Source organism: Caenorhabditis remanei, chromosome V (assembly GCF_010183535.1).
Source record: "Caenorhabditis remanei strain PX506 chromosome V, whole genome shotgun sequence".
Classification (NCBI taxonomy): domain Eukaryota; kingdom Metazoa; phylum Nematoda; class Chromadorea; order Rhabditida; family Rhabditidae; genus Caenorhabditis; species Caenorhabditis remanei.
In genome coordinates, this window is record NC_071332.1 from 12,037,496 (window position 1) to 12,064,085 (window position 26,590).

The window sequence follows — 26,590 nt, forward strand, 5'->3', positions numbered from 1 at the left end:
TCTCCCTTCCCACCCTGTCTTTTCCCTCAAAATGTACCAACACATGTCTCTCGGACACTCATAAACTCGTAAAACATCCGGTTGTAGCAAGAAAAGAGGGCAAGAAATTGATACGAGTCAACTCCTGGAGGTCTCTCTTTTCTATGTCATTTGCTCCACGAAACAAATGACAACGGATACAAATTTATGTGTATGGTTATGTACTCTTTGTTTTGTTTCAATTGTGTTCGATGTGAAGGTGGGAAGAGTGATAATCTGGTGAGCTCTGTGACTACATGCGACTACTGACTAGGGAAGGATCCCGAAAAATCTGTATTCTGTTTTATTTTTGGTTTCGTTAATTTTTGGAGTCTTGAAATTGCTCATTTTAGCACGGAGAACCCACAAAAACGCAAATAACTTTTTTCACGAAATCGTTCAGCAAAAACAGAATACAGATTTGAAATCAGCGCAAAATTTAGGTTCTAGTGATATATGTCTCGACCTGTAACTCCATCTTGACTCGGGATTCTTCCCTAGTGAGTTGAACTGATAGTGTCTCTAGGCTTATTGAGAAACACTCTGAAATAACCAGAAAGTAAAGGATATCTAGACTTTAAGCTTTAGGAAATATCAAAGTTTCTGGTGTATATTCGGAAGAGAACTGATATAGAAAGGAGTCTTGTTGTTGTTTTTTTGGGTGCTTTCCATAGGATCTCCTGCACTCTAACACATGTTTCGCATAAATATACTGGTCTCACTGACTTTTAAACTTCTTTTTATTACTCAACCAGGAACTACTTCTTGTCTAGTGATGAGAGTGGAGATCTCAGCATTTCCGACGTTTTGAGAAGATGAAGAAGCTATTCCAAATGCTTATTCATTTTTTCCTTCTTTTTTGAGATTGTTACCTTTATTTCAATTCCCCAATTTCTTTTTCAAAACTCTGAAGACTCCACTTTTCTTTTATTCTTCTCACCTCATTCCATTCCCACCCCATCGTTTCATTTCTTCTATCCAATTCTTGAAACTAAACTCTCATAAAACTTTACAGCCACCTCACCGCGAGTCACCTTTTGTCACTTTTCTCCTGAATCTTCTATTCAATTCCACGTCACCATTAATCTTTCATCTGTCTCTTCGTTTCAAAAATTATATATCTGTGTCTGTTTCGATTCGTTTTCTCCCCAACTACTAATTTACGACTTTGCGCAAAAAGCAGTTCATCTCTTTTCCAATCCCGTCCGTCTTTTTCTATTTTCGCTCACATAATTATGAAAACTAAGACAAAAAATTATTCCACTAGAATATATGAGTATAGTTTCCGGTTTTGTTGGGAACTTCTTGTCGACTTTCCAAGACCTACCGTGGCTTAGTTGCGCTGATTATTATATAACTGTAGCAGAAAAATTCTTGATAACTTATTGTTCTCAAGATCGTCTTCTAGTTTTGTATCAACGTAATGCGTTTCCGGGTTTTCAAACCTTTCTGCACCAAAAACCATCTCAACAAAATTTACAATTACCACAAAAAAAAACTCTTTATGTATTCATCGCATTTACTACATGCATGCCTGCATATAAATGTAAAAAGTCACCATTCAGTGGGAGGAAAAAGGGAAAAGAGACCAATTAAAAACGGTTGTTGTCTTTCACGAAGAACATTTGAAGGGGGGAGGAGAATAGAGAATTCACTTCATTCTTTTATTTCAGTTACTGACTATAAGTTTATCCATTCTGCTCAAAAAAGGTTTCTACTGATTGTCAAGATTCCCTGACATCTCCATTCTATCCAACTGAATACCTAATTTCCATGTTTCACCCTTCATAATTTCCAAAGGTTTCCCGACATGCTCCACGACGTATAAGTATTTGTAAACAAGGCGTTTTGACTATTCTTATAAGTACTCATATTGCAATTTTCCGCAGAAACCTCAACCACAAAACCAGATATCAACTTCACACGTTTTCTGTTTGTCTCATTTCGTTTCCCATGTTTGTCTATGTCTCTTATTCTTGTACACTCTCTCCTATACTTTTCACACATATTCTTTTTTTCAATCTTCTCAAATTGCTGTTGTGTTCCGCAACACTGTTGCTACCCGTTCATATCACTCATACTTTTTCTTCGTACCTTTTTTACGCTTTTGCTTGCACTAAGTAACCTTCCTATTTTTCAACTTATTTTGTATATTTTTGGTAACACCTGTCAGCTCACACAAATCCAACAGTCAAAACAAAAAATAGAGAAAAAGAAACCATTTATTTCTTGATAGACATTGAAGTTTGGCTGTACTTATGGATTGTACTCGATCGGCAAGTTCTTACGACGGACCATTCCATCTCCTTGGAACCATTCACGACGGAACTGCTTCGCAGCACCATCTGGAGTGTTGGTCCATTCGACGGTGATACGGTCGTTGTTGGTGTCCTGAAAGAGCAAAATAAGCAACTGACAACTTGTTGGCAAGTAAACAAACCTCCTGTCCGAAGGCGAAAGCATCACAGGACACAGCCAAAAGGACAGCTTCCTTTGGGTCGAGAACTCCACATGGTGGATCGACTCCAAGTCTCTTCATGTTGGTTGTCTTGATTCCATACCCAATACGACGAGCCGAAGAGTTGATCACCTTGATGTGGTAGGTGTGCTTGTCATCATAAGGGGCATTGAAGACAATCTTGGTTCCTGGCTGGGTCTGGATGTCTCCTGGTGGGACGGATTGGGCCATTGTGGTGGTTGGTTGGAAGGAGTTGTTGAGAACTCAATTGAATTTTCAGACGGATCCATTTTTCTTATATACGGAATTCTTATCAGCATATTCAATCTGCTCTAGATTAAATGTGGCGATAAGGTTGTAAGTTCACAGAAAAATATCACGTTCTGGAGTTTTCGAAAAGTTTTATTTTTTTCTGAACGTGTTGCCCACTTCAATGCTCACTAATTTTGATAGTGTCAGTTATCTTCTTTGACACTTGACTTTCTCTTTTTCAATTTGAACTGGTGTTCCGTGTATTTCTCACCTGGTCTATGATTAATAACATTCTGCAGACCTTATTCAAAAATGCATGTGTTCTTTTGGTTCGTTTTCTGTCTGATTTACTGAAATAGTAGACCAAAACGGGGTTCCAAGAAAATCCGTATTTTCAGTTGTCTCTTTTGGAAAGTTAAGACAAGGTTAAGGAATAGTACAGCTAGAATTATTCGGTTTGATGACAAGGTTCCCTGATTCTACTTCTGTCTTCTATCCATTTTATAGAATTGATGATTCCTGATCTCGTTTCTGTTTCAATATCATGTCCGAATCCACCAGGATAATTTGTTTTGCCCTTCTTTCTCTCCAGTATATTAGTACATGCTTCTTCCGGTTGACTTGTTCACCTCTTCCCCCAACTGATCCCGTCAACTTCAAACAACTATCCGCCTCCTCTATCTCTCTCACCACAATATTACCGATGCATTTTTATTTTTATATTTCGTTTTACACATCTCTTCTCTCATCATCAATTGACACGAAAATTTGTCAGAAAATCATGTATTTCGGGCGGGGCCTTTCGGTTTTGCCCAATGAGCTTCCGGTGTGAGCCGCCAAAGAGCAAAAACGTGTGCTCTTTAGAGATAATCAGTGATAAGAGAAAAATGAGAAAGATAGAAGAAGAAGAAAGACAAGAAAAAATAATAATGTGGTGACAAGAAGGATTAGTTTGTATTCTATCTTTTCTAATCAGCTGTGTAAATCTCTTGGAGAGAAGAAGAAGAACAAGTGCAGAAAATAGATTCGATTTTTGACTTTTGACAAAATTTTGAGCATAAATTCAGGTTAGACTAGCAATACAAACCCATTTCATTTCTATACCAACTATTCTTTCGTATTGTTGTTTTCTTTGTTTTCTTTACTTTTTCCTCTCTTTTTTCAATTAATGAAGCATGAAGAATGCATTCAACTATTTGGAGGAAAATGGAAGAGGAACAAAAGTAGGCAAGGTTATTGTAATGGTAAAGAATAAGAACTGGTAAATATGGCTAATATATCTAGCCTAGCATATTGGGAATGCCTTTGACTTTAGATTTTTTCCGCAAAGTCTAGATATTAATATTCTGAAATGAGCTCAATAAGCGATTTCTTATGGTCTTGAAGTTCTGAATGACGTCATTTTTGACAGTCCATTAGATGACTAACACTTGTTCACGGTCAGCCGTGATGACCCAATGAAAAAAGATGAAATAAAAAGAGAATTAAAGAAAAAAGTACCTAATTCGATTTGGTGATAACCCAATCTTCCAACTATTCTCATTGATTTCCGATTCCATACTAAAAATAGACCGAAATTTTGAACTATTCCAAAAGAAAGAATTTTCAAAGTTCTTATTTTAATCCCTACTCTTCACTCCTTTTTTGAAAATTCGCTCTTTTTCTTCACCATTTTTTTTTGGAAATTATGTTATCTGCTGACTCTTTTTTTCCATTTCTTCCCTTTGAATGTTTTCTTTTCCCACTTTTCATCCGGTGTTTGTCTCTTTTTTGTTTCGAACCATTTTCTCGTCTCCTCTGGCCATTAGTTCGATTGGTAAAAGAGACGGAATGCTCTTTTTGCAAAATTGCGGGAGAATTTGGAGTTGAAAAAAACTAGGAACCTCCTTCTCTACCAATCTTTCGTGTTTGTTATTCGATTTGAAGAGAGAGGGGGCTCCATAGGCCACGCCCCTTTTTGGAAAGAAGGAAAAGGGTGGAGATGGAGGGGTGATCATTCCGTTCTTTGTTTCTGAGGGAATAAAAAAGATGAATTTCGAGAAGTTATTCAAATTGAACATCACTTTTTCAGAAATTTTTATATTCTCTGAAGTATTTTATCTTTTTTCCTCGTAGCTCTCTTTCATCTACGGTTCTCAACTTTTTCAATTTCCTACATTCACCCCTTTTCCTTCTTTTTTTTCTTTTTCACCGAATAGAATACCAACATTTTCAGTCATCGAAGCTTGAGAATCACTTTTTTCCATTTTTCCATTAGTCACCCTCTTTTCTTTTTCTTCCCCAAAATTGTTTTCAATCAAAATATCGACCAATTTTCTTTCAGGTATATCAAACCTTCTTCTTACTCCTTCCCCCATCCATTATAGTAGGATGAAATAATGGGTCATCTGAATTCAAGTCTTTTGAATCTTCTGTTTCTATTCTTCTCATCGACACGGTGTCAGCATATTCGGAACGATGATTTTCTAACGAGAACGGAAGAGAAGCTGACAACAGATAGGGATTTTTACGATCAGTGGATGGAGTTGATCACATTACAGGTTGGAGAGAAGACTCAAGAATTCAGAATTATAGGCCTCATTCCTTCTCTTAAGAAATTTCCCATACCAAAAAAAGGAAGAATGTTTCGTTTTCCCTTTTCGACTTTTTTTGACAAATAGCTGGCTCATTTTTCATTTATTTTTCTTTGCGGGAAACCAGCGAAGACTATAAATCATGAAAGGAAACTAATGGCTTCGGACTAGTTATGGAAGGGTACTTAGGTCTCAGTACCCTCAAATAACCTCACTATCTGAAATACAATCTTTTTACAGAACTCTCAACTAGAAGAGCAACAAACTGACTATCCTCTGGATTATGTTTTGACAGATCTTGCTCAATGTGGTCCTCGAAAAACTGCAGTTCCAGCACTGAATGACGTTCATCATTTGCAAGCGAATTCGATTAAAATTTATGGAGAATTGGGACAACTCTCTTCGTATTGTCCCAGTAATTATACTTTGTTACAGAAAGGTGAGGAGCGATACAGACAAGATATAACAGGGGTTTTCTGTCATCGGTTTCCGATTTGTAGAACGAAAACTCAACTTCAGAAACTTTTTTTGGATTAACAAGTTTGTGAAATTTCGAATTCAAAAAATTCTCCCTTACCTTCAAATTATTCAAATTTCAAACGATATACTCATAAAGAAACCTTTTATGATATATCTCGTACCTGGCAGATGTCCTCTTCCCACCTCATAATCCTCATCTCCGAGGTATCCATCCTCATCCAAAACAACCCTCTCATCCCTGTTATATTTCTATGTCCCTCTAATTACCAGCTTATTTTCTTTCTCTCTATTTCTCTCTCTCTCCCAAAATGAGAGCTTTTAATGAGGACGTTCCTCTTGCCCTTTTCTCGAGAATTTTCCCCGGGGATTTTTAATTTCAATTTCAAGATTCAACTCCAAATTTAAATTCCTACATTACTTTTGCAGGAATCTTGGGGCCATGTAATCTTCGATCTTCTGAAATGTCACTCCCCTCTCTTCCATCAATGCTTCAACTTCGTGGAGCACAACTTCAAAAGATTGAATCAAATCAATTAGATGAATCATTAGCGGATCAAGCAAGAGATATTGGGGAGAATATTCGAAGAATTGAAGGATTCGAGAATGAATGGAAAATGATTGTGATTCTGGCGACGATTCAAGATGGAAAGGCTTCTGAAACAGGACAAACGGCAGTCGAAGTACTTGCAGCTATCGAAGAATTACAAAAATTGATTCCAGAGAAAACGTTTATCGTAGTTCTCAGATCATCTGGAAGTGGAATCTGGAGAGATGCAAGTCATCAATCTCTGGCTTGTAAAAGTCAATTGGCTCAATGGAAAGTACACAATAAATTCAATTACAATTCGGTGTGGGATCAGGTACGAACTTATTTTTTACTAATAAGTACACTTCAAAACTAAGGAAAATCATGCTTGAAACGAAATAGATGTTCGTTTTCAGGTTGAAATAATCGTCGAGAAAAACTACCGAAAGCCTCAATTCCACGTAGAAGTTCTTCCACTTCTCAAAGATCCAGGCCTCACTAATCTTCCAGATGGGTAAGTTTCTCTTGATCATCTCAATCAATCTTTTTCTTTTCTTTCACAGTGTGGATCTCAGTGTTCTCGGCTACGACTGCGCTCATTTCTCTGAGCGAGGGCTCTCTCTTCTTCATCTTGCCGTTTGGAATTCTCTTTTCACAAGAAATTCAGCAAGAGAATCACAATATCGACCGACAGCTTCTCAAGTTTTGTGTCCCGATCCAACATGTCCATTTATCCGGACTCCTTCGAACTCTGACATGTGCATTTGGACGGGTACAATGGTGAGCAATCAATCGATAATTGAAATAAAAACCATATAGTTTTCAGCCTGACGACGAATTCTATTGGGTTGATTACCTGATATTCATTGGCATCTGGGTTCTCCTGATGGTTCTTCTAGTGATAATCTTCTACTGCATTTGCGTTACAAGAAGAGTTGCATCCGAGAAGACGCCTACCAAAGCTTTTGGAGCAAGCTTTAGTTCGATTAAATTTATAGATGAGGACGTTGTTTAGAAAAAACGCAAAATTGAATCTCTAAAAAGCGGGTAGTAATCACAATGTTTGCATTTCTGTGATAAATACTTTCGAGTTTAAATATTTTTTATAAAGAGAGGAAGCTGATAAAATGTTGAGTGTGTACCGGAGTTGGAGGCAATAGAATATAGAATAAATAATAAATTGTATTATTTATAATAGGAAGTTTATGCTTTCTCGTAGACACGGGTGCACTTGACTCCGTTGCAGGTGCAGACAATGACGAGCTTTCCGTTCTCGATGTATCTCTCGATACGGGAGTCTTTTCCTCCTCCCTTACCGGTCTCGAGTTGAACGAGCTTGTCTCCTTCGATGTTGAAGACACTGGACACCTGAAAATCATAAAGTTAGCATAATAGGGAAAAAACTTGTTCGATTAAAGAACACATCCTCTCACGTTTCAATACGCAAGTTTTTTAACCAAGAGAACAATGATAACTACTTGCCTCACGTCCATCGGCGGTCTTCTCATCGCTGGCATTTCCAAGCTTCCAGGTGATAGTGTAGTTCTTGAAAGTCGAGTTGGAGTTCATGGTCCATTCGTCTCCCTTGATGGCAAACTCGAGAGTTGGCTTGGTCTTGGTGGCAATGGTACGGACGGCCCATCCGACTCCAACCTCCTTGAGGTAGTCATCGAAGTTCTCCGAAGAAACGAAGTTCCACTTTCCAACGATATCGGTTTGGATTGGCATGTTTTTCTGATCATAAATATTACAAAGGTAGAAGAGGAGACAAGAGAAGATAAAAGAGAACGCGAAACGAAGAAGAAAGTCACCATTGCACAATGAGCGGTTCTGATGAAAGCAGCGAACATTGGACTCCGAGATAGATAACTGAATCGAATCGAATCGAACCGTACTAAACTAAACTACCGAAACGAAAAGTTCTAGAACTGCAGAAATCTCCACGTGTTTATTCCGTAAACAAACAGAAATAGAAAGAGGGGTCACGTGCAGGAGAAAAAACAAAAGTGATTTCAAAAAAATCTTCTAGAATATTTAGCAACGTGGAATTCAATTTCGAAACGGCAGCTGCAAAGAAATTTCGAAAGAAGGACATATAGAAAGTGTATCAGACTGTCGAAGAGTGGCGTGAGCGCAGAATGGCCTCCACCGCTGCCCCTCGCGTCCCTCACAGAAATAGTGTGGACCCAGAGAGAAAACGAGGGACAAAAAACTGCGGCGCGGAGGGGACAGCGACCAGTGTTCGTCTCGTGGCTCTTCTTCTCACTGTTTTCCGTATCTCTCCGCACATCTCGCCACCGGCACAGGGCCGCCCACGGGAGAGAATCGAAGTCAAAGCAAAAACTGTGTAGAAAACAACAATATATAGTGTGACTCAGGGGAGAAAAATCTGTATAATTGTGCTGGAAGGTATGAAAAACAGAAGAGAGATGAAAACAAGCCGAGAGACAGATTGCAAGAAATAACAAGAACTGTAAAGTCAAGAGAGATGAAACGAAGGTTTAAGAAATGGGAGGCAATAAAAGAAAAATACCAAGGCTTCAGAATATTTTGCAAGAAACAGCCCCTTTCGATTAAAAAATGACTTGTATTATAGTGGACAGATGGCCCCGAATGCCATCGAGAACCTCAAAAATGCTAATTCTGAAATAATACAAGAAACACTGTTTCGAAAAAAATAAAGGTGAACAATCAAATTTGAAGATAAAGTAAGCGGTTCAACCTATATTAATGAGGCCGGAGGCAAACTGAGAAAAAAACCGCTATTCATACTGAGAATTTCAACATGCTTGAGTAAAAACCAGAAAGTTTTCTAAATCAAGTAAAAATTGACAAAAACTGTTACAAATTCAAGAAACATTTAGCAAAAACAATGGAAAAAACAATCAACAAAATAAAAAAAAAGCGCCGCGCGGAAGCTCGGGTCTCGACACGATTTTGTAAAAGTGCAACTTAAATACTGTATTAAATACTGTATTTTTACAAGTTGTTTTTTTTTCTTCAAATTCCAGGTTAAAATTCTCATCGAGTTTTCTTTAATTGAAACTCTTTCAGAATTTTATAACTATCCTGCAGGGCACCCAAAAATTTAAAGTAAAGTTTTTCGCAACAATAATTCGAGAAAAGCCAAGAACATCTATTAATTCTTCAGTTTCAAAAAGTAACTTTTACGAAATGTCGAAAGTTCTTTTGCTTTAAACGAAAGTTCTTTTGCCTTAAAGAACATGATCAGTTGGCAGACGAATGTTAGTATCAAAATCCCCAGGCACCATTTAATCGTCTTCTGCAAAATTCTGAGTGAAATGTTTCCATTTTCTATTTCCCTCCTTCCCAAACACCTAATCCCTTGTTTTTCAATTTCCGATTCGATTAATAATGCTGTCGTCTAATACAAACTACAATTTTCGTAGTTTGTGCAACCACTATAAACTACAAATTCTACATTTGTTTGCGCTTGTCTTCGCATTACATTCTCACTCTCAATTCATGTCTTTTTGGTCGAGAAATTCAATTTTCGTGTTGCTTTTGCAGCAAAGTTTCTGATATCTCTGACTGAAAATCTAACAAAAAACATGCACTCATCGAAATCCATTTTCTCTCAAATGTTCTATTCCTCTTATTTAGTCGCCCTGTTATTGGTGGCAAAGACAGCAACGTAGTAGACATCCGACCACAAACTACACTTTTTCTCTTCTCTTTACTATTTTCTCCGCAAAGCTGGTCTGCGTATTCGTCTCTCTTTCCTTTCCGACTACATTCCCTACACTCTAACACACCAATCGCCCTTATCAAGTGTCTTATGGCTGTTCTTCATCGATTTTCCCGTTTTTCTGACATTTTTAACCTTTCAGATGACCACAAAATTGGAAGAGGAATCCTCGCCGTTTTCGCTACCCGTGTCACCAATGGAATCGAATAGTTTAAATTCGTCATCGTCGACAGCTGAGAAGAAGAACTGCGCTGTTTGTCGAGAAGAAGGAGACGGCTACCATTTTGGAGCAGAAGCATGCAGGTATGCTTAAGGCAAGAGAAAAAATACCTTAAAATTCATGTTATTAGAGCGTGTGCTGCCTTCTTCCGTCGAAGTGTTTCATTGGACAAGAAATATTTATGCCGAGGATCTAATGATTGTGATATTGCAGCAAGTGAGATTAATAATTCTAAAACAATATAAAGAAAAGCTGAACTTTGAAAAAATACAAGTAGCTGAAAAATAAGTTTTAACTCTTTAAAGATTTCAGACATTCGCTGTATGTGCCGTGCATGTCGGTTCACAAAATGTCTCGAAGTAGGAATGAATCCGGCTGGTGTTCAACAAAGACGTGATACGATAGGAAAACGAGATATCAAACATGAATCGCCAAATATGAATATTTATCAAGCGCTCGGGGCTATGGTTGAAACGACCCCAACTACGAGTATACCATCACCCCTCGTCGATGATTTACCAATGTCATTTAATGAAGAAATGACTATTTTGACAAAGATGAGAGTGAATTATCGGAAAATGGACAATGCACGGTTGGTTATTCACAGAAAGGATGGACAAAGTCTATTCAAAGAGAAAGCTCCGAAAGCTGTGAATTATAAAGAAGCGGCCGAGCAGAGTATTCGAGAAGTTAATCTTGTTGCTGACTGGATTGCTTGGTGTTTCGAGGACTTCGTAGAACTTCCGATTGATCAGAAGGTAAAACTACCGAATTGAACTTCTTATATCGCTTTTTTTTCTTTCAGAAAGTTCTTTTCCGTAATTTCTACACACCATTTAGCATGCTCGAAGGTGCATTCTTATGCCATATCAATGATACATCTAATGCCATAATTTTCCCTTCTGGGGACTACATTGACATTGAAAACCTCGATAAATTCTTCTACGACCCTGACGCAGAGCAACCGATGACGGCAGACGAAATCAACAAGTGAGTATGTAGTCCCGCATAGTCACGGCGTAAAGAAACCGATACTGACATTTTTGTAGAAACTGTATTTCGGCATTTTGCCAGCGCAAAAGTCTGGTTGTTTTGACCCGTAAGAAAGTTGTGCAACTTTGAAATCACGATAAAAGAAACACCCTATTCAAATACGTATAGATGTTGCAGAATGTTCCAACCATCTTTCGAGCTCCATCGCCGCTCTCTTATTCTTCCAATGATGGCCGAAAAGGTTGACGTGTTCGAGTTTTTCGCTCTTTGCACAATTCTTTTCTGGGATTTCGGATTAGACGATCAGACAGATGAATGCATGATTATTGGAAAGAAAGTAAAAGATCGAGTCATGAGAGAGCTGGCGTTCTATTTGAGACATGCGAAGAAATTAAATGAACCGGCGATTCGAGTTGCAACGTTGCTCACACTCCTTCCAGCTGTTCAGGTATGTAAACTATATTTTGACACTTCTACAGTTCTAGATGATTGTCACTATAACACTAACGAAGTTTGAAAACCTGATTTTTCAGAGAAGCGTTCGTCGATTCCAAGAAGACATTGAAATCACTAGTGTCTTCAACATTTATGCACCTGGAAAAGCATTCTACGATCTTGTCAATGGAAAATTTTGTTAATTATTACATTTTCCCCAACCCATATCTGTAAAATTCTTCAGCAAACTCATAACGTGTATTTTAAAATTCTGTTTAGTTGTCTCTCCTAGTTCCTCCACTCGTATAACGTGTATTTCCCTCTAGAATTGCGTTAATCTGTTTCTTTAGAACTCATGCTTCAACTTCAATGATGTTGTTCTTTCAAAACAAAAACTATGTTGGATTAACAGCGGGAGTGAATTTATGAAATTCACAGGTGCAAATACAATAGGAACTGCTTTATTTTGTTGGAAGCTAGAAACAGAAAGTCATGGAAACCGAATGTTTTGGAGTGCTCTTTATGGATTGTACTCGATTGGCAAGTTCTTACGACGGACCATTCCATCTCCTTGGAACCACTCACGACGGAACTGCTTGGCAGCACCATCCGGAGTGTTAGTCCATTCGACGGTGATACGGTCGTTGTTGGTGTCCTGAAACAGAACAAATGAGAAACTTTTCCTAGTATTATAAGAAAACAAACCTCCTGTCCGAAGGCGAAAGCATCACAGGATACAGCCAAAAGAACAGCTTCCTTTGGGTCAAGAACTCCACATGGTGGATCGACTCCAAGTCTCTTCATGTTGGTTGTCTTGATTCCATACCCAATACGACGAGCCGAAGAGTTGATCACCTTGATGTGGTAGGTGTGCTTGTCATCATAAGGGGCATTGAAGACAATCTTGGTTCCTGGCTGGGTCTGGATGTCTCCTGGTGGGACGGATTGGGCCATAGTGGTGGTTGGTTGGAAGGAGTTGTTGAGAACTCAATTGAATTTTTAGACGGATTCCCGTTTTCTTATATACGGAATACTTATCAGTAGATTTGATCTGCTCTAGATTTGAATGAAGATAAATAGTTCAAGTTCACGTATGAAATCAGAAAAGTTTTATTTGACTATAAATTAAGTACACATATTTTGATAAAGAGAGAAAGTATTTATGTTTTATTTAACAAAAGGTACATGTGAAATTCCATGAAGATCTAGTTTACTTCTTGAAAGCAACATGAGTTCCGTCTCCGAGGTTCAAAAGAGCCGAGTAGGTTCGAGCGTCCTTGTAAATGATATCATTAGTAGCATGGATTGCAGCATTTTGTGGGTCGTTACGCTGATTCTCATCAGCAACTTTTCCTCCTCGTAGACTCTAGAATTAAATTCTATTTTAGAAACATTACACAAATAGGGCACCTGATTCTTCTAAAATAATCCAGTTTCTTATTTTTCCATCAAGTTCACTTACGTTATCTACCAAAATGACTCCTCCACTACGAAGAAGAGTGACACATTTCTCGTAATACGCTGGATAACTTGTCTTATCAGCGTCAATGAAAGCAAAGTCGAAAGTTCCAGATTGACCATTAGCAATGAGTTTATCTGAAATATATTCTACGATGATGGATGTATAGTTTTGAAGGAGAAAGTACAAAGAGTAGTGTATCCAACTGACCTAGACTCTCGACAGCTGGTCCCTCAACAGTCTTGATCTTCTGGAATGTTTTCTGATCCTTCGATAAGATTGGAACTCCGAACTTCTTGTAATTGGTATGATCAATGTCAAAAGTGTAGACTTCTCCATCATCTGGAACAGCAAGAGCCCATGCCAACGCAGATGCTCCAGTGAATGTTCCAACATCTAAAGCACGCTTTCCACCCAATGATCTTATGAAGTTTTGTCCGAAAGTAAGAACTTCTGGAGCTCCGAGCATTCCACCGAACGGAGCATTTGCAAGAGTCTCCTTTTGTAGTTCAACTTGAAGTGGGATTTGGATTGTCGTGTGCTGAAATTAATATTTTGAGATTTTACCTGTTATTCAGATGTGCAGATATCCTAAACAAGAGATTATCTGCCTAATTTCTTAAACCAACCTCCGAACAATAAGCAACGATTGGATCAGCACTTTTATTATAACTTTTAGCAACAACAGACATGATTCAGTTCTGAAAATTCACAGAAGTTCAAAATAAGAGTTCAATTCTCATTCCCATCCTTCCCTCCTTTTATATACCAACTTTGTTCAATGATCTACGTGAATCTCTTTCTTTCGTAAGAGTTTCATTCAATCTGCGTCTCTTCAATTCTCTACTTCAGATGTCTGCGTCTCTACTATTGCAACTGATCTATCAAAATGTCTCAGAGTTCAGCGCCACTAGAAAAGAAGTAATGTTGTGATTTGACGCTGATCAAATAGATGTAGTTGGTGAATACGAAGATGAGGATATATGATGACGATCCAATAGATCAAATGGTTCAGTTACCATTTTTGACTCATGAAGCTTGTTTCTGAATGAAATGGAGAACGTGTGTTGCAAGAATAGATTTGAAAAAAAGCTCGTCAGCTCAAACCAAAGCTTCTGTTTTTTCAGAAATCCCACAGCCCAGTTTTCAATTATTCCGTAAAGCCTCAAATCAGAGAGTTATAAGAAGACTTAATTGTTTTTGTTTTTCAATTCTCACTTTCCAAGAAAGTAATTTCTGGTTGGGTTTCTCAGAAAACGAAAATAAATACTACTCTATCTGGTTGTATAAAAACAAGTCACAGTCTGGAATGGTATAACGTTGATTCTCATTACCAAATTCTCTGATTTTGGACTTCTCAGTTTTCATCTTGCCTTGTTTTTCAAACCTTTTTCATTCTGTGTAGTTTCTTCCATCTCCATTCATCCTATTTCATTCATAATTGCATCTTCTCGTATTTCACGTTTATGTTTCCTCAAACAGTGATGGTTTCTAACACAAGCGAGCCTTAATATTCCTTTGCCCTGACCTGTTTCGACTTCACAGATTTGATCTGTTGACCTAATAGTATATTGTAGTCTGTATCTAGTATCCTTCTCTTTTCATTTCTCCTTTCGTCTAATACTCATTTCTATCTCGATTTCTTTTGGTGTGTTGATGCAGAACTCTGCGCACTATTCTTCGACGAAAACACAGCTACAAAACACGGAAACCGAATGACTTTTTAGACTTTTTGTGATATGAATCGCTGCATTTTTCGAAAAAGGGCGATCAGGGGTGACTGAACTTTTCCCTTACCTAAAATACTTACAGTAGAACGCGTAATGTTCATACGTACAGTTTCTTACCCCACTCTACAGTTATGACCTCCCGTTTCCATTCAGAAAATGTGTAAACTTCAAACTTTTCTGAAATCTCTAGTTTCATCAGCTTCTGAAGCATGACTTGGGTGGCAAAATGATGATATTTCGGAATAGTTGCCATTGCAGCCAGAAATATTATTATCAGTTTTCTTGTCATCTGATATCATTTAATTGTTTACATACACACAAAAAAAGTTGGTCTTTGGTGTGAAAGGACAGGATGAATACTCAGAATCCACCGAGTTTTCAAATTTTCCGAGTTTTCCCATAATCCTCACGTCTACCAGAAGTTCAATTTCCAATTTCACATTATGATCAGTTGCAAAAGAACACTGAAATGAAGAGTGTGTACCCGCCCCTGTAGATACGCAGATGGTTAGACAAACAAAACGTTTTTGTCATCGTTTCGGAAGACCCTCTCTAAAGTATAAAAGCAATCTATTTGACTGTCCTATCTTAGTTCTTTCCTCCATTTTACTTCTTCTTTTTTTCGTTTCTCACACTTTAGTTTTCAGCAAGAATCATGTTTCGAAACTTTCAGAGAATCATGTCGACTGTGGCCAAAAGTTATAACAAGAACGCTGATTCCGTCGTGGCTTACTGTTCAGAGGTTAGCTTTTGATTCATTTCTGTTAACCTGGGATTTATAGACAAGTCAACACAATATAAAAACATACTACTTCGTCTTGATAACTTGAAATAAGTTTTAATGGACATCAAAAAGAAATCTTTCACTTTCAGCGCACCGTCATTCAATCTCCTCTCCAAGATGAACTTCAAAAGGAAACTCTTGCAAATGCTCCAATGTCAATGATGCTCGGAGCTCCAGAAGTCCTTAGTTTCGGACAAAACTTCATTAGATCTTTCGGAGGAAAACGTGTTCTCGATGTTGGAACATTCACTGGAGCATCTGCGTTGGCATGGGCTCTTGCTGTTCCAGATGATGGAGAAGTCTACACTTTTGATATTGATCATACCAATTACAAGAAGTACGGAGTCCCAATCATCTCGAAATGCGAGAAGACATTCAAGAAGATTCATGCTGTTGAGGGATCCGCTTTGGAGGCTATGGGTAAGTTTAACTGCTCTTGAGAATGAGTTCTCACCAAATTGAGTACGTTTTATGTCACACCAACCATTGCTGCATTTTCAGACAAACTCATTGCCGATGGTCAATCTGGAACTTTCGACTTCGCCTTCATTGATGCTGACAAAGTCAACTACAGTAACTACTATGATAGATCCATCACTCTTCTTCGCAAAGGAGGAGTCATCTTCGTGGATAACGTTTGTTTTGAAATTGTCATAACAGTAATTCATAGCCTTTAACTTTCAGTGTCTCTGGGGTGGATCAGTATGCAATCCAGACACAAGAAATGACGAAAGCACCCGTGCTATTCACGAGGCTAACGACAAGATCTATAGCGACGACCGTACCTACTCAGCTCTTTTGAATCTCGGAGACGGAACTCATGTTGCTTTCAAGAAGTAAATTCGATTTTACCACAGAATATGTGTACTTAATTTTTAATGAAATAAAACTTTTCTGATTTAATTTTTTAAATTTTTTTACGTGAACTTGACTTATCTTCCAATCAAACCTAGAGCAGATCAATTGCACTGATAAGAAATCCGTATATAAGTAAACGGGAATCAGTAAGAAAATTCAATTGAGTTCTCAACAACTCCTTCCAACCAACCGACACTATGGCCCAATCCGTCCCACCAGGAGACATCCAGACCCAGCCAGGAACCAAGATTGTCTTCAATGCCCCTTATGATGACAAGCACACCTACCACATCAAGGTGATCAACTCTTCGGCTCGTCGTATTGGGTATGGAATCAAGACAACCAACATGAAGAGACTTGGAGTCGATCCACCATGTGGAGTTCTCGACCCAAAGGAAGCTGTTCTTTTGGCTGTGTCCTGTGATGCTTTCGCCTTCGGACAGGAGGTTTATTTACTTGCCAACAAGTTGTCAGTTGCTTATTTTGCTCTTTCAGGACACCAACAATGACCGTATCACCATCGAATGGACTAACACTCCAGATGGTGCTGCCAAGCAGTTCCGTCGTGAATGGTTCCAGGGAGATGGAATGGTCCGTCGTAAGAACTTGCCGATCGAGTACAATCCATAAAGAAACCATGGAACTCCAAGAGCACTCTGTTCCTAGATTCGTGTCTGTCTCGATAAATAAAATCGTGAAAAATAATTGTTGAACAATCTCGTCCTTATAACTGAACTCTATCATGAAAAACTATGGAAAATGATAAAAAGTAAATACTATTAGTCTGCTGACCACCGGAACAGTATGCCTTCTGTTTTTCTTCCTTTTCTCTTTACAATCTTTCTTATGAATTTCACATCATCGGAACGAGATAGTGTTCTTTTGCTGGAGATAAGTGTAATTTTGATCGAGATCAGTAGTCAGTACACTTCTCGCTTTCTCTTTCTTTTGTTTTCTCCGTATAAAAGGTGTCAGAATACGTCTTCTGACCAAATCAGAATTCAGTATGCGTTTACTATCATATTCGTTGTTTCTTCTAGTAGTTGGAGTTCAGTTAGTGAGGTGAGTATCTCTGAATTTTCATTTGAATCTAATTTTTTCGTTGAAAATATCTCATCTGGACTTTTGGATGTCTTATAACGTTTCTTCCAGTTCCCAATTCAATGACTACGGACCTCCACCGCCTCCTCCCCCCAAGATGTCCTCCACCTCCACCTCCGCCTCCACCGGGACCTCCACCACCATGGGGACGTCCACCACCACCTCCACCTCCTCCACCGTTCGGATGTCCTCCACCTCCTCCGCCTCCCGGACCACCACCAGGGCAATTCAACTTTTATTAAAATTCAATCAACGCAGTATTAGACCTTGTATAAAATATAACAAATCCTGATTTTTGTGCATTCCGGCTCTTGTCATTTTCTATCAATCTACCAACCTATAAACAAGACATATAAAACACAATAAAACCTTCACCAGAAATCATAATTTGTCACCCAGTGCCCACCTAGAAATCAGAAAACAGTAAAATAATAACACAAAAGAAAATTAATGTTTGTGTTGTCTAGGACCACAACAGAATGAAAGGCGCTGATAAATAAGTATTGATCTAATTCTGGAGATATATAAATGTGATTATAGTTATTAGAAAGTTGACTATTTTTGGAGTTTGGTTACACAAAAGTTGGCATAAGCGAGATTTTCGCTTTGTAAGACTACGTTTCTTGGCTTTTCAAAACCAGGAACAATTGGCTAATGGGATATTTGTCTGAAAGCTAATTCTAATTTTAAAAGAGTTTTGTCCCTCAAATATCATTATCTGAATTCAGTCCTACTCTGAGTATCCTGATTATTTCACATTCCAACACAGAAAACTGCTTGCACTGATGTATAAACTGATGCAGAGATATCCCCGAAGGCACATTATTGCAGAGGAAGTTCCATTAAAAAAGTAATCCGGATCATATTTTTATTCTCCAATATCTTGCAAAACTAATTTAATCTGCGTCATCAGACTATTCTTGAACCCTCCAACTCTAATTTATTTTGATTTACACAACCTTTGGACTCATTTTTTCTAGTTACTTCTCCTGGTGATTCATTCAAATTAACCACCCACCTGTCCCAATCACTCAAAATTCTCCATCCCTCAGGCACTAATCAAATTGAGGGGTCCTCGTGATTTTTTATTCTCCGAATTTTTCTCGTTTTTTATTTTTTGTTAGAAATCACTTTCCTCTCACAATTAGCTTTGTATTCAGGTGCCCTTCAACTTTTTTCACTACTTTTTCTTTTATTCAAAATTTTTTGATCGTTTTGATTCTCATCCTCTTCATTCAGCACTTCAAATGTCAGACATCAATGGGATCATTTTCTCTGAAAAATATACAAAAGACTACGATAAGGTAAGACAGTTGTTTTTCCGATTGTAAAATAAAATAAGATTTTCAGACATTTATTATATTATACATTGTTGAAGGACTTTTTATTATATTGGTAAACTTATTTCTGACTATTCGGTTGTTCACAAATCGACAGTTGAGAGCACAGAAAGAGTGAGTTTATTTTTCGATTGTTGTTGTCAACATTTGAAATTCTCTAGTATAACATTTGAAACTATTTTCAGATTTATTGTAATTGGAGCATGTCTATTTTTCGATGTTATTTTCGGAATAACTTATTTCAGTGCTGGTGTATATCGTGCCATTGTAGTATTCGTGTATGAAAGTAAGCCAATATCTTCACCTTCTAAGACTGAAACATCTATATTTTCCAGAATTTCCCCTTGTTTCTATGTGGGATTGTTTCATGACAATTCATAACCAATTCTTCATTTTTATCACAATTATGGCTGGAATTGTTCTAGTTTTCACTGCTATCGATCGCTTTATTTGTGTATTTTTTCCAATTAGATATATCAAGTTACACGTGGAATATGCCTACATGCTCATGTTTTTACCATATCTGATTATTCTCCCCTTATGGATACCAGCTGCAATTGGTGCTTATGAAAACTACTCGGTGAAAAACGTGAGTGGAAGTAATCCTAAAACCACAAATAAACTAATTTCCTTGATTTAGTTCACCATGAACTGTCTCATGAATCAAGCTCTTACCATTGACTATTATGTTCTCTACCGTACTATTCGTATTGTTTCAACAATTGGTTGCATCTTTTTATATCTTCCTATATTTGTAAAAATGTGTGTAGTAAGTTTTTCAAATCTTTCGTGTTTTATATTAATTGTACAGCGAACTCAGAGTATCTACAATCACACGAAGATAGCTCCCGGCTCCACAAAAAACGGAAAGAGATTATTGAGTATGACAAAAACAGTGGCATTGATAACTGGAAGTACTGTTTGTTTGTTTACGGTACCAGATCTGATAACTTATTTTTCTCCGTTTATTAACTCGAACGTAATGTATTTGATGAACTTGAATAAGGTGAGTTCTATATAATATCCAAAGTGTGAATCCAAATTTATAGGGAGTTGTGAATCTAATTATTTTCTTAACCACCCAAAAATGCCTTCGCGATTTGATGTTTCCTCGTAGTGCCAGAAAGGTATTTCCGGTTCCAGATTCATCTGATTTTCAGCATATTTCCAGACGTCAGCTATGTTTGCATCACGAACCACAAGAACCAATCACACTATAATTGTGCATCAGATTTGATTCTATAAGAATAAATAGTTTAAATGAATAACTCGAAAAATGTTGATCATTTTTAAAAGACAGGACATCAGGGAATTAAATTTTGTAAGATCAGATAAAAATCTAATTTCCTTGTTTTATATTAAATTATTCGATAAAGGAACAAACTTTTGATGAATGAGAAGAAACCTTCTGATCTGTTAATCGGACATTAGAAAGACACTTGAGATATTCTGATAACAGATTCACTTTTTGAAAAAAGAACGATATCATCACGGTTTGACTATAAAAATATAAAAATGTAGAATAAATATTTTGAGAAACTGAAACACACGAAGAGAACGAAGTTCTCTGTTTCAGACAAAGCTATTATCACAACAAGATTTCTGACTTACTCTTTCTCTCATTTACATTCTGAAGTTTTATGAACCGTGTCAGAAACAACTTGCCTTCAGCCACAAGCTAGTTTCATCTCATATCCAAAATTATGCAAATTGATAAAACTGATCACTCACTCTCATTCAATTTGCAACCTTAGTTTATTTTAGTTCTTGAACTTTTTGGTCACTTTTCAATACTAAATTGTCTACATCGACCGATGAGTGTACTCTTCGAAACATCACGGATAAAAGAGTTTAATAGAATTTAGCAGCCTCCAGTCTTTTGGTCTTTTGACGTATTCACTGCAAATCCAACGATAACAATTATAAGAATCGGAGCAGATTCTTGGTTTTCGGTGACAAGAAAATCCCAGAGGATGCGACCAGTCATAAAAGCTGAAAGAAAAAATTTATTATTCGAAGAAAAATGATCGGAAGGTAACGGAGAGGCGGAGTCTTCAATTAGTGGATATAAAGAGACTCGTTTCTCAGGATTCTGGTCATTAGCACCGAGACTAGCACATCTTAACCAGGCTACCGGATTTTGTTTCATCAATATCGTTCGGAATCACGGATTACCTTTCCTTATTGCCTGTCCCATTTTCAGAATGTCACCCTCTCTCACTCCTGATTGTGCCCAGATGGAAGCATTTGCATCATCTAATAATCTCAAAATATCTCTAGCAATCAATCTGTTGATTGCGACTATAGCAATTCCAGTTCTCTTCTACAGTATTTTTTTCATTTCAACCACTCACATGTTCCATAAGAATACTCGCCTACAAATCCTAGTTCACCTTTTCGGACTTTTGTTGCATTCGATCGGGAGGTATGAAATGACAACAGTTTCTCTCAGAGTTTTCCCATTTCCAGATTGCTCCTCCATATCACAGATCTCTTCAACTATATTACAAGGAATGGGAATTCTTGTGAGATAATTCCAGACTTCTATAGGTAAGACCTTTTTTCTTACTCAAATTCTCCTCTTTCTTAATTTTCAGATGTCTCGTCCTTCGTGGTTTTTATAACGTCGGTCTGGCAGTTTCCTCAATGTGTTCCATTGCTCTGGTTCTCGAGAGAATTGCAGCCTACGCAATATCAGAACACTATGAACACTGTGGAGCGTCGTTTGGAGTTTTATTGGTGTTATTCCAGGTAACCAATAACAAACGTGCACCGTGCAAAGTTAAGATTTCCAGATTTTCCTATCCATGTGTTATCTCTTCAGTATGTACTTTCATGCAGCATTTTCTCCAGGGAATTTTGTTCTCTATTATTGCCAAACTATCGCGTCCTCCACTGGATCTGTATGGTTTGTAATTGGACCATTGTATTGTGTTATGGCAGCCCAAATTCTTTCAAGAGTGATGTTCCAAGTGCTAATGGCTAAGAGTAAGGTGAGTTTTGAAAAAAAAACAAGAAAGAAGCAAATGAGAAGTTTTTCTATCTCCCGAATAGTACTACTTATTATTTAGTTATCTAATAAGCCATTACTCTTGAAACCATCTAATCTTTTATTCCAGAAGCTTCGTTCCCAGAAGTTAACCCTATCCAGCCGATTCAATCTTGAGCAAAGCATTCGTTCACTTGCTGCTTTGAAACTTCTTGTGAATGCAAACACTATTGTTTTCACCTTGATATCAGTTGTCACTACCACATTACATTTCAATGCTGCATCATTGTCCAAACCAGATTACATGGCTTTGGTAGAAGGTTAGTGATTAGCTGACACTGCTTAGTGCCATTTCAGGTTCTTCTATTTAAGTATCTAAACGTTTCTCCTAGTTCTGAAGTGGAAAACTCACTCTGTTTGAAACATCACTGATTCATTAAATGCGTAATTAGAATCAGAAACCCATTTGATCACCTAAATGAAACAAAAGTGCACAAGACCAAATACATCAGAAAACGAATTATTTCCACAAGAATGAAGCATATAAAATTTCCTTGTTTTTCGAAACTTTCGACTCTCCAAAGGTAAAACTAAATTCTTTTCAGCAGTACACATTCTTCCATTCTACGGAATCGCAGTCTGTTATGGTGTTCATTTGAAACTACGAGTGGTAATTTTGCACCATCAATCTTAACAAATATTACATTTCCTCTTTTCAGATTTCCAAAAGCGACGAAAAGTCGTTGTGGACAGCAATGAAACTCGATGGAGACAAATACTTTGATCAATTTCGTCAACAGATAAAATGACTTCCACTCTTCGTTTATTCTAACTTTTATTAATATTGAGAAAAATGTAAGGGTAAAAAACATTGATAATGAGTCATAAACGGAAATACCTTATTTATACATAAAGAATGTTTTCGAGTTTAGCCAAATGTTGAAGTGGAGTTGCTTCACGCACAAAGTCCGGTCTCATCCTCACACACCCTGTTTCCAGGACAGTTCGAGCAACTCTCGCCCTCTTCGTAAATATCCTCATCCAACACATTTCCCCTGAAAATAGATGTTTATCGAAACCATTCTTCGGTCATTTTTCTCACTTACATTGCTCTATAATGACAAACTACCATTATTTTGTAAGCTCATCGGATCCGGCCCACAATTTTTGACTCCACACCCAACATAACCAGTTTTTGCCCAAACCATTTGAATGGCGTCTTTGATTCCAGATTCCAAAGTTTCCTTATCAAGATAAGTGGAAGACCAACCGAAGTAGGAAAACTGTTCACTCCATGAAACAGCTGCATTTATTCCCTGAAACGTTATGGACCTGTTTGTCCCATCGTATTCTCAATTGCCAAACATACATATTTATCAAGACTCGAGGGATTCTTCTCACTCCAATCCAAATAAATATTTTCTCCGACATTTCCCTGACCAGATGCTCCGTCTGAGCACGTGTTGGCATAGGCTTGAGCTGTCTTTGCACTTGCAGGACTCCATCTCTGAAAGTACATTCATTCAAATTTGTTTTGCTTTGTCGATAGAAATGAAACTACAAATCTATCAGTCTATTGTCACTACATACCATTTTGATCATATTGGCTGCAGCCGGATGCTCGACTCCCTGAACTTCATATCCCCCCAAAGCAACAGCAGATCTCAAGTCATTGTGAATTTTAAGAGACAATCTCTGACTGGCTCGAGCATAGGCCTACAGGCCATGTTACACATAAACCAAAGTGATCCGTTTCGGCCGATTTTTTGATATGTTACTACCCTAGGAATTCTAAGAATTTTATACCATACCAAATTAGGCCCCGCCCCCTTTGACCTATCGAAACGATCAATTGAAGTTGAAAAATGAAAATTTTTCTTTCGAGAGATAGTATCAAAATCTCTTCAGAAATGAATTGCCAGCCTCATTTTGTGCATTTTACAAGATAACTACTTTTTTCTAGCTCGCCTGCATCATATAGAAAAAATCACTTTTTTGAAAAAATTGTCAAGTTTTTCATGTTTTTTGGATTTTTCGGCTGGTCGAAGTACTGTGGTCCGAAGTAAATTTATAATGGTAAGATACGTATTTGTGTTGGCTATCTGAAAATATAAAGACTTTCCCCAGATTCCACTGTCAAGGTGAGTTATGATCAAAAAAGTGACGAAATCTGATGCATATCGACGTACCCCCCTCCACGGTAAAAAATGGCTGGGTGACGAAAATTAAAAATATCTTTGATTTGAGCTATTCAAAGTTAGAATAGTGCTTACACAACTTTTCAGACAATTCTAACCATGTTTCAGTGAGTTACAGACCCCTACTCCATTTTTTCGAATCAAAAAGTTTGAGCTCTCGTAACTTTCCTAATTCTGACTTAAAATCTTAGAAACTTCTGGAAAATAGTAGAATATACTTCAAAAACGCAAATGAATAAATAAATGTCAAGTTTTGTCGTTTTGTTCAACTTTCGTTTCATATCATATAAGATAGCTTCATGTGTCTACGATAGGGAGGTATTCTAGGGCATGAAATGCCAGCATTCTTTTTTGTAATCAACTTTTAACTATTCACTTGTGTTTTTAAAGTATATTCTACTATTTTCCAGAAGTTTCTAAGATTTTAAGTCAGAATTAGGAAAGTTACGAGAGCTCAAACTTTTTGATTCGAAAAAATGGAGTAGGGGTCTGTAACTCACTGAAACATGGTTAGAATTGTCTGAAAAGTTGTGTAAGCACTATTCTAACTTTGAATAGCTCAAATCAAAGATATTTTTAATTTTCGTCACCCAGCCATTTTTTACCGTGGAGGGGGGTACGTCGATATGCATCAAATTTCGTCACTTTTTTGATCATAACTCACCTTGACAGTGGAATCTGGGGAAAGTCTTTATATTTTCAAATAGCCAACACAAATACGTATCTTACCATTATAAATTTACTTCGGACCCCAGTACTTCGACCAGCCGAAAAATCCAAAAAACATGAAAAAATTGACAATTTTTTCAAAAAAGTGATTTTTTCTATATGATGCAGGCGAGTTAGAAAAAAGTAGTTATCTTGTAAAATGCACAAAATGAGGCTGGCAATTCATTTCTGAAGAGATTTTGATACTATCTTTCGAAAGAAAAATTTTCATTTTTCAACTTCAATCGATCGTTTAGGTAGTTCAAAGGGGGCGGAGCCTAATCTGGTATGGTATAAAAATCTTAGAATTCCTGGGGTAGTACCTTATCAAAAAATCAGCCGGAACGGATCATTTTGGTTTATGTGTAACATGGCCTGGTGGCTTGAGCGAGACATTGTCTCTTAAGAATTTCATCTTGAGCACTCTGACTGAATTGAGAATACGCGGCAGCAAAAAGAGCGAACAACAAAAGTAACAGTTTCATTTTGATAATGAGTAGGGTTTTTGTTTTCGAAATTCAGTTTTATACTCATTGGAATTGTTTATCAAAAACTGTTATCAGTTGGAGACAGTAAATGAGCTCAAAGGTTAGATAGTGGGAAAAACAAGGTCTCCTTGAAATATAAAAACGATTCTTCAACCACAGTGCACGACATTCGGATATGAGAATAGACAAGATTTAAAATGAATAGGAGGCCTGAATCCTCACTTGGGTCAGTCCGACTAGGTACTCCTGGAAAACAACAATTAAGCAATTCTCTCCTTCAGATTAAATGCATTACCCCGCGGATACACTTTTTTGTTTTCGATCGTGAATATTCTTCGTCGAAACTATAATAACAATTTGTTATATATTCAATTACATCTTTCGTTTTTTTCAATAGAGTCAGTGTCTTCATTATTAATGAAAAAATGGGGAAACTCGTCTTAATATTTTCACTGACTTTGTCAGCATCACCAACTAATTTCCGTTCCTGGTCTGATGAGATTTCTCAGAAACGTGGTCTCGTTCAAACAGAAACTAAAAAATGCGGAGAGGTATATGTATTCTGTTTTACTTATTACTTATCTTTCTATGATTTTTCTTTCTTCATTTTCTGATCAAACAAACACCGAAATAACATCATCTCACTAAAAGGTAGTTGCCTCAACATCCAATTTCCAGAGACAAAATGTCCGTCTATGTTGAAACGTCTGATTAAAAATGACTTCAGAGTCAATTCCTGTTGTTTTCTGACATTTTGCTCCGGTTTTTGACTGGCTGTTTGTTTTGTTCGGTTGGGAATTCTACCGATTTTATTGAATCTTGAATTAAAAAAACTCTCATGAGAAAATCTATATGAATATCATGTACAAACGAGATCTAAAATGCAGTTCCTACTCTATATCTTTCAGAAACTCATCCAAACATGTCTCTATGATCTTATCTTTTACCACCAAACCTCGTCATAATATTCCCTGTTTCCGTCTATTCCACCACTAATCAGAAGTTCAAAATCATTCAATCGGAAAGGGTATAGTCATAGATGTGTCCCAGACATCTTTTGTATCTTTTCTTTTTGCTCTTTTTTCTTCGAGTTCTCATAGAGATATTTTAGAACTTCAGTTTTCAAAAGATCTATACATAACTATCGAAAATTATTCATATGTTTTTTGTTTTCTATATTCTCTTGGTGATTTGTCTCCATGCCTGTCGTCAGACAATGGTCATGAATCTTCTTAAGTTTATCTTCCAAATCGTCAGATTCTCATTGCAAT

General features: G+C 37.3%; 12 protein-coding genes across 12 annotated transcripts; 6 read left to right on the forward strand and 6 right to left on the reverse strand.

Annotated features, from left to right (window-relative positions):
* Positions 1–2,274: 2,274 nt before the first annotated feature.
* Positions 2,275–2,707, reverse strand: GCK72_019219 (uncharacterized protein; the record flags this gene model as incomplete). The annotated part of the gene is made up of 2 exons (XM_003115548.2): positions 2,275–2,409; positions 2,459–2,707. The coding sequence occupies 2 exons, from the start codon at positions 2,705–2,707 to the stop codon at positions 2,275–2,277; spliced, it is 384 nt and encodes a 127-aa protein (XP_003115596.1).
* A 2,399-nt stretch (positions 2,708–5,106) lies between these two features.
* GCK72_019220 (uncharacterized protein) lies at positions 5,107–7,322 on the forward strand (the record flags this gene model as incomplete). The annotated part of the gene is made up of 6 exons (XM_003115647.2): positions 5,107–5,268; positions 5,542–5,740; positions 6,208–6,641; positions 6,724–6,821; positions 6,871–7,087; positions 7,134–7,322. The coding sequence occupies 6 exons, from the start codon at positions 5,107–5,109 to the stop codon at positions 7,320–7,322; spliced, it is 1,299 nt and encodes a 432-aa protein (XP_003115695.2).
* A 188-nt stretch (positions 7,323–7,510) lies between these two features.
* GCK72_019221 (uncharacterized protein) lies at positions 7,511–8,157 on the reverse strand (the record flags this gene model as incomplete). Its single annotated transcript, XM_003115480.1, has 3 exons — positions 7,511–7,675; positions 7,790–8,041; positions 8,119–8,157. 3 exons carry the CDS (start codon positions 8,155–8,157, stop codon positions 7,511–7,513), a joined length of 456 nt encoding a protein of 151 aa, XP_003115528.1.
* A 2,001-nt stretch (positions 8,158–10,158) lies between these two features.
* GCK72_019222 (uncharacterized protein) lies at positions 10,159–11,867 on the forward strand (the record flags this gene model as incomplete). The annotated part of the gene is made up of 6 exons (XM_053732928.1): positions 10,159–10,319; positions 10,367–10,452; positions 10,549–10,994; positions 11,042–11,226; positions 11,407–11,677; positions 11,763–11,867. The coding sequence occupies 6 exons, from the start codon at positions 10,159–10,161 to the stop codon at positions 11,865–11,867; spliced, it is 1,254 nt and encodes a 417-aa protein (XP_053581841.1).
* A 317-nt stretch (positions 11,868–12,184) lies between these two features.
* GCK72_019223 (uncharacterized protein) lies at positions 12,185–12,618 on the reverse strand (the record flags this gene model as incomplete). The annotated part of the gene is made up of 2 exons (XM_053732929.1): positions 12,185–12,319; positions 12,370–12,618. 2 exons carry the CDS (start codon positions 12,616–12,618, stop codon positions 12,185–12,187), a joined length of 384 nt encoding a protein of 127 aa, XP_053581842.1.
* Positions 12,619–12,874: 256 nt separating this feature from the next.
* On the reverse strand, positions 12,875–13,815 carry GCK72_019224 (uncharacterized protein; the record flags this gene model as incomplete). The annotated part of the gene is made up of 4 exons (XM_003115659.2): positions 12,875–13,030; positions 13,127–13,260; positions 13,334–13,664; positions 13,753–13,815. 4 exons carry the CDS (start codon positions 13,813–13,815, stop codon positions 12,875–12,877), a joined length of 684 nt encoding a protein of 227 aa, XP_003115707.2.
* A 1,717-nt stretch (positions 13,816–15,532) lies between these two features.
* GCK72_019225 (uncharacterized protein) lies at positions 15,533–16,477 on the forward strand (the record flags this gene model as incomplete). The annotated part of the gene is made up of 4 exons (XM_003115175.2): positions 15,533–15,595; positions 15,727–16,057; positions 16,139–16,272; positions 16,322–16,477. The coding sequence occupies 4 exons, from the start codon at positions 15,533–15,535 to the stop codon at positions 16,475–16,477; spliced, it is 684 nt and encodes a 227-aa protein (XP_003115223.2).
* A 215-nt stretch (positions 16,478–16,692) lies between these two features.
* GCK72_019226 (uncharacterized protein) lies at positions 16,693–17,125 on the forward strand (the record flags this gene model as incomplete). The annotated part of the gene is made up of 2 exons (XM_003115731.1): positions 16,693–16,941; positions 16,991–17,125. 2 exons carry the CDS (start codon positions 16,693–16,695, stop codon positions 17,123–17,125), a joined length of 384 nt encoding a protein of 127 aa, XP_003115779.1.
* Positions 16,829–17,134, reverse strand: GCK72_019227 (uncharacterized protein; the record flags this gene model as incomplete). The annotated part of the gene is made up of 1 exon (XM_053732930.1): positions 16,829–17,134. The coding sequence occupies one exon, from the start codon at positions 17,132–17,134 to the stop codon at positions 16,829–16,831; it is 306 nt and encodes a 101-aa protein (XP_053581843.1).
* Positions 17,135–18,843: 1,709 nt separating this feature from the next.
* On the forward strand, positions 18,844–20,173 carry GCK72_019228 (uncharacterized protein; the record flags this gene model as incomplete). The annotated part of the gene is made up of 8 exons (XM_053732931.1): positions 18,844–18,900; positions 18,947–19,050; positions 19,122–19,222; positions 19,272–19,525; positions 19,577–19,705; positions 19,748–19,942; positions 19,986–20,063; positions 20,108–20,173. The coding sequence occupies 8 exons, from the start codon at positions 18,844–18,846 to the stop codon at positions 20,171–20,173; spliced, it is 984 nt and encodes a 327-aa protein (XP_053581844.1).
* Positions 20,174–21,140: 967 nt separating this feature from the next.
* On the forward strand, positions 21,141–22,734 carry GCK72_019229 (uncharacterized protein; the record flags this gene model as incomplete). The annotated part of the gene is made up of 7 exons (XM_003115536.2): positions 21,141–21,361; positions 21,406–21,486; positions 21,534–21,687; positions 21,732–21,929; positions 22,056–22,245; positions 22,531–22,595; positions 22,645–22,734. 7 exons carry the CDS (start codon positions 21,141–21,143, stop codon positions 22,732–22,734), a joined length of 999 nt encoding a protein of 332 aa, XP_003115584.2.
* Positions 22,735–22,828: 94 nt separating this feature from the next.
* GCK72_019230 (uncharacterized protein) lies at positions 22,829–23,527 on the reverse strand (the record flags this gene model as incomplete). Its single annotated transcript, XM_003115304.2, has 4 exons — positions 22,829–22,980; positions 23,055–23,241; positions 23,295–23,432; positions 23,516–23,527. 4 exons carry the CDS (start codon positions 23,525–23,527, stop codon positions 22,829–22,831), a joined length of 489 nt encoding a protein of 162 aa, XP_003115352.2.
* Positions 23,528–26,590: the final 3,063 nt, after the last annotated feature.